General features: G+C 38.0%; 1 protein-coding gene across 1 annotated transcript; it reads right to left on the bottom strand.

Moving 5' to 3' along the window:
* Window positions 1-4,439: 4,439 nt before the first annotated feature.
* Window positions 4,440-5,384, bottom strand: LOC118858042 (olfactory receptor 2B6-like). Its single transcript, XM_036768469.1, has one exon. The coding sequence runs from the start codon at window positions 5,382-5,384 to the stop codon at window positions 4,440-4,442; it is 945 nt and encodes a 314-aa protein (XP_036624364.1).
* Between the last annotated feature and the right edge of the window lie 401 nt (window positions 5,385-5,785).

Here is a 5,785-nt window from a genome sequence, read left to right as displayed (position 1 = left end):
AGCAATCTCATTAAGCTGATTAGAGGATTCCTCAAATTGAGCTAAGGCTCTTCTGATCTCCCTTGCTAAGCTTACACTTAGTTCTGCTGTAATAAAACATATGTGTTCCTGAAAAATACCTTCCTATGTAAAATCACACAATGGAAGCCATAGGGCTCATGTGAAAAATATGGTTAGGGACACAATGCTCAAAAAATGTATCAGTGACATGGATGAAAAAGAGGGGAACCTAATAAATAAAATGATGAAAAAATTTTATATATGTCAAATGGTTAACAAATAAATACTATAATAAATAGTTCCCATACAATTTAGGGGTGGGCTAGCAAGTTGGAAAGGCCACTACTCTCATGGGGTCATGAAGAGTTGGAAATGACTGAATGATTGAACAACAACAAATCATATGCTTGCGCGTAAAGGATTCCTACATAAATATAAGAAGATAAAAATAATAAATATATCCTTTACAGAATTATATAATAAAAATAGTCATTAGTAAGAGATGAGAAAATGCAGGCAAGTAGAGATTAAATTTTAAAAATCATGAGCAATTTTTGGTCAAAGATCACATTATGGAAACTCAATAATTATGTTCAAGACAATGAAGAAATAAAGAAGACAAAAAACACTACCAATGAGAGTGCCAGGCCTGGAGTCAAAACTCGTCTTCCTGAGTTCAAATCTGGCCTCATACATTAGCTGTGTGTGCACAAGTCACTTAAACCTGTTTGCCTCAATTCCTTGTCTGTGAAATGAGCTGGAGAAGGAATTCTACAAAATTCCTTTTGAAATAAATATGCTCCTGATATCCAAACTAGAGAAAGGAGAATCAGAGAAAGAAAACTACAGAACTATGGAATAATCAAATAGTGTTGAAAAAATTTCAATGAAGTCCTCACAAGTAGAGTCACATGCATAATGTCTAAATAATAATTCACTACCACCAAGTTGGGCTCATGACAAAGTTATAAAGACAGTTCAGTAGCTGAGTTTTTTGTGTAGTATAATTAATTATATAAGCAATGAAGATAACAAATACTTTGTGATTATTTCAGTAGACAGAGAAAAATCCTGTAACAAAAGATGGATCTAATTTATTTTACCTCCAACCTAATATAGGAATAGAAAAGTGATCTTTAATTTGACCAGAAGTACATGCTTCTTTTTTTTAGTGAAGTTTGAAGTGACTTGCAACAGACTGGATATATGATTGAGAATGAAGAATTGAGGATGATATTGAGATTCTGATTCTGATTGGATGGATGGTAATGCCCTGACAACTATAGGTATGAGAAGGGGTAGATTTGGGGCAGAGATAAGGTCAGTTTTGGACAAATTTAATTTAGATGTCTATAGGACATTCTGTTTGACATGTCCAATAAGCAGTTGGTAATAAAAGACTGGAATTCAGAAGAGAGGTTAGGGCTGGATCTCTCTCTCTCTCTCTCTCTCTCTCTCTCTCTCTCTCTCTCAATCATCTGAATAGAGATAAAAATTGGTTGCATGGAGTATGAGTTCCTGGCACTACGTCTAGTATGTTATTCACTACCATTGTTGGGAGCTTTTATGATTGATATGGTGTGGTGATGCATTCTATTAGCTATCACTTCACCATACTCCCAGGATTTATTTGACAATGTTATGATGTATATAATGATCATATGATATAGATGATATTATATGATGAACATATGCTGGCTTTTAGATGTTCTCTTTCTAAGCCACTAGCACCATTTTGTTTTTTCTACTATGGAAACTTGCATGCATTCCAAACCTTACTATTGCCTAGCAGGGTAAGATAAATGGGAAGGCATCTAAGGTGGAGAAAACAGTATCTACATTTGCCATTGTTGTTCATTTCTTCTTGAAAATGCCTTTCCAAGTTTATTGCCCTTTATATTTTTTATCTAATTGTCACTAGGAATCAGATATTATTACAGTCAGGAAGAAAGCCTTGGAGGGGATTATAAACTTGGATCACTGAAGGCTGGCTCTACATTAATGAATTGCACTTCAATATACAAATTAACACTGTCTGTTGATAGTACAGTATGTACTACAGAATTACAGCATGTATCCACAATAGAGAATAATCTCAAATCATTTGGCTTTAGAATGCCACTTATGCGTTGTTTTGGTAGAATATGAAATATCTTAATTCTGCGTCAGATATGAAGTTGAATGTTTGTCCTCTTTCTGCTAATAGCATCATTCTTTTCCGAGTTACCCAGGTTTGACTCGTCATTCTTCTCTATGTGCCATATCCAATTCGTTGTCAGATTTGTCTCCCTAGTAGCTCTCAATTATGTCTCCTTTTCATTCTCATTGCCATCACCTTAACTCACGCTCTCATTGCCATTATTTTCTATGGAAAAGTGCAGCTGTATGTGTAGGTAACTTTGGGAGGTAATGTCCCATCTCTCCCCACTCCAATCTGTCATTCACACCACTTTCATATGAACAAATATAATTATGTCACTTCAGTGCTCAAAACCTTGCAATGACTTCCTTTTGTTTACTGAGTGAAATTCAAACAACTTAGTTGAACATTCAAGGCTCCTGTCATGATATAATTCTTACTTTTCTTTCCATCTTTATTTTATGCGTCTCATATTCACATATTACATTCTAGCCAAGTAGATCATTGTATACTTCAAAATTTCAGTATCTATGTCTTTCCCACATATATGTCTTTTTTTGGGGGGGGCAGGGCAGCTGGGGTTAAGTGACTTGCCTAAGGTCACACAGCTAGTACATGTCAAGTGTCTGAGTTCAAATTTGAACTCAGGTCCTCCTGACTCCAGGGGTGGTGCTCTACTCACTGCACCACCTAGCTGCCCCCCACATATATGTCTTTACTAGAACTTTTCCTTATTCCTCAAATAGCCTCCTTCTCTACCTGTGACTATTAAAGAAGGATCAGAATTTAAGAATATTTCAAAGGGCCAATCTGTGTCAATTGATGCAGTTTCTTTTTTTAATATATAAAGCAAAGAAAATAGAGATAGTAGAATGAAATTTTTTTATTTCGAAGTAAATTATCACATCTGCTTGTCTCATTTTCAGTGCATTTGCACAAGTAGAAGAAATTATAGCAATTTACTTTCCTTTTTTTTTTAAAAAAAATCAGTTGGTGTACTTAGTCCTTCTAGTGTGAAATCCTAACCATCCTTCAACTTTCTAATGTCACCTTAGCATGGTATGGTAGAAAAAATCGCTGGCTCTAGAGACAGAGTACCTAGGTTCAAATCATACCTCTGATACTTAGTTACCTTCTACATGACCTTGTGTAAGTCACTTAACCTCCCTTGGTTTCCTCATCTCTAATGAAAAGGTTGAATCAGGTGTCCTCTGATCTCCCCTTTCCAACCACTGATTTCTGACTCTGTGAAGCCATCTCTGATATCCTAAGTCTGAGACCTTTCCCTCCATAGAATTGTCATGGTACGCTATGACACTATTCACTCACCATGTTCTATTTTGTCTCATTGTTCTCTATATATGCGGTATTTCTCTTACTGTATTGAATGCTGACCATCTTTGCTATCTCCTTGGATTCCATAAACACTGTGGGTGTTTTATAAATGTTTGTTGTTGATGTTATTGTTTATTGTTGTTGCTTGTCCTTCATTCTGGAAGACGACCGACGACATCAAAAAGGTGATGTCTTGACTTGCAAGTGAATTGGATTTAAGTGAAACAGGGCTGTGCAGAGTCACCAGCTTCATTCTTTCCCCTACAACCATCTGGGTTCAGTAGCAAGATATAGATCAGCATGACTGGAGATGGCTTCAGATGTAGTGGGAGATCTTGGCTTGAAATAATGTTGAACGTCCGTGTGTCAGCACCTAAAACAGTCTTGGGATAATTTCTCATATGTAGCCTGTGCTTAATGATAATAATAATTCTAGTTATCATTTATGTAGCACTTTAAGGTTTGTAAACCACTTTACATATATTGTGACATCTGACCTTCACAACAATCAAGACCCACAAAGTAAGTATTATTATCTCCATTTTACTGATAAGGGTTTGCATAGAGTCACACAACTGCTAAGTGTCTGAGGCAGGCTGAAGTTTCAGAATTTCTTAACTCCATCTGAGCACTCTCTCCAACCTGCCACCTAGTGGCCGATGTGTAATAAATGCAAGCCAAATTAAATTCCCAAAGTATAGGCTACTGTTGGGATGGCGGAAGGTGAATGGAAACAGTGCTCAGATGCAATCCTACAAGTATAAAACCAAACTGAAATGAAATAACGGGTACAAATTGTCTCTCAAAGTTATTTACACATATGTACTACCAAGAATTATTTCTCCTTATTCTCTTCTTCTTGGATTTTTACCATTTGTGATCCTTTCTCTTATCCCTCAATTCCGTACATATGCCTTAAAAGGCAAAAATGTTCAAAACTCTCCTTAAATTATACTCATTGTATTTACCTTGCCTTGACCCAAAACTCCTTTGTTAGTGCCCTCCATAGGGCAGCCTTGACATCCTTGTTCCTCAAAGTATAAATGAAAGGGTTGAGGGTGGGTGTGACAATCCCATAGAAGAGGGCCATAATCTTGCCACGATCATGGGAGTAGCTAGAGGGGGGCTGGACATACATGCTAATGGCAGTGAAGTAAAACATGGAGACTACCAGTAGGTGGGAGGCACAAGTATTAAAGGCCTTCCAGCGGCTTTCAGCTGAACGGATTTTCATCACTGCTTGAGCAATGAAGCCATAGGTACCTAAGATAAGGGTAAGGGGCACCAAGAGCAGCAGAGCACCAAGCACATTGAGTTCAACCTCATTTACCTGGGTGTCAGTGCAGGCTAATTTCAGAAGGGCAGGTACCTCACAGAAGAAGTGATTCACAATTTTCCTGCCACACCTTGGGGCCACCACTGTCAATGTTGATTGGACTAGGGAATTAGCAAACCCACTAAACCATGTTCCAGCTGCCATGTGCACACAACGCCTCTGATTCATGATGACTGGGTAGTGGAGGGGTCTGCAAATGGCAGCATAGCGGTCAAAGGCCATTATGGCCAATAGGATACATTCAGTTGAGCCCAAGGCCAAGAAAATGTAGAGCTGAGCAACACAACCACCATAGCTTATGGTTTTCTCTGGGCCCCAAAGGTTGACAAGCATCTGTGGGACAGTACTGGTAGTATAGCAGAGGTCCAAGAGGGAAAGGTTGGAGACAAAGAAGTACATTGGACTATTAAGCTGGGGATCTAGGCGAGAGACAAGTATTATGGAGATGTTACCAAAGAGAGCAAATATATAGGCCACTAGAAAGATAACAAATAGTGGTTTCTCCAGCCAAGGGCGGTCAGAAAATCCCAGGAGAACAAAGCCTTCCAAGGAGCTCTGGTTGCTGGTCCACATTTTGGCACTTTCAAGTATCCTTTTGGTTGAGATCTGGAGGAAATACTTGTTAGAAATGGATGATTATTATTGGGTAAAGGCACTGAGAACAATAAAACTATAAGGCTCAGAGTTCAAATCCCAATTAAAGGTGTCATTTCAGTACACTTATATTGTCGCTTCTTCCTGTATAGTGAATGTGATGAAAAAGTGAGTGGATACCTGTTACTATATTGCAGAGCGATCCTTGATAAAAGAAGACAAAGGCCTGGACATAAAACATCAGAGCAGTACTTGGAAGATGTGGATTTGAGTCTGGCTTTGTTTGTTATTTGTTGCATGGCATCAGGTTAGTTCCTCAAACTGCCTGAACTTTCATTTATTTGACATGAAACTGAAGTGCTACCCTATCCATTCCTTCC

This window comes from Trichosurus vulpecula, chromosome 7, assembly GCF_011100635.1.
Source record: "Trichosurus vulpecula isolate mTriVul1 chromosome 7, mTriVul1.pri, whole genome shotgun sequence".
Lineage (NCBI taxonomy): Eukaryota > Metazoa > Chordata > Mammalia > Diprotodontia > Phalangeridae > Trichosurus > Trichosurus vulpecula.
Note: the sequence above shows the minus strand (reverse complement) of the source record. Positions and strands in the feature narration are given on the sequence as shown.

Bases quoted from the DNA above. Each gene is read 5' to 3' on its own strand.
- LOC118858042 (XM_036768469.1), bottom strand. From the start codon at position 5,384: ATGTGGACCAGCAACCAGAGCTCCTTGGAAGGCTTTGTTCTCCTGGGA.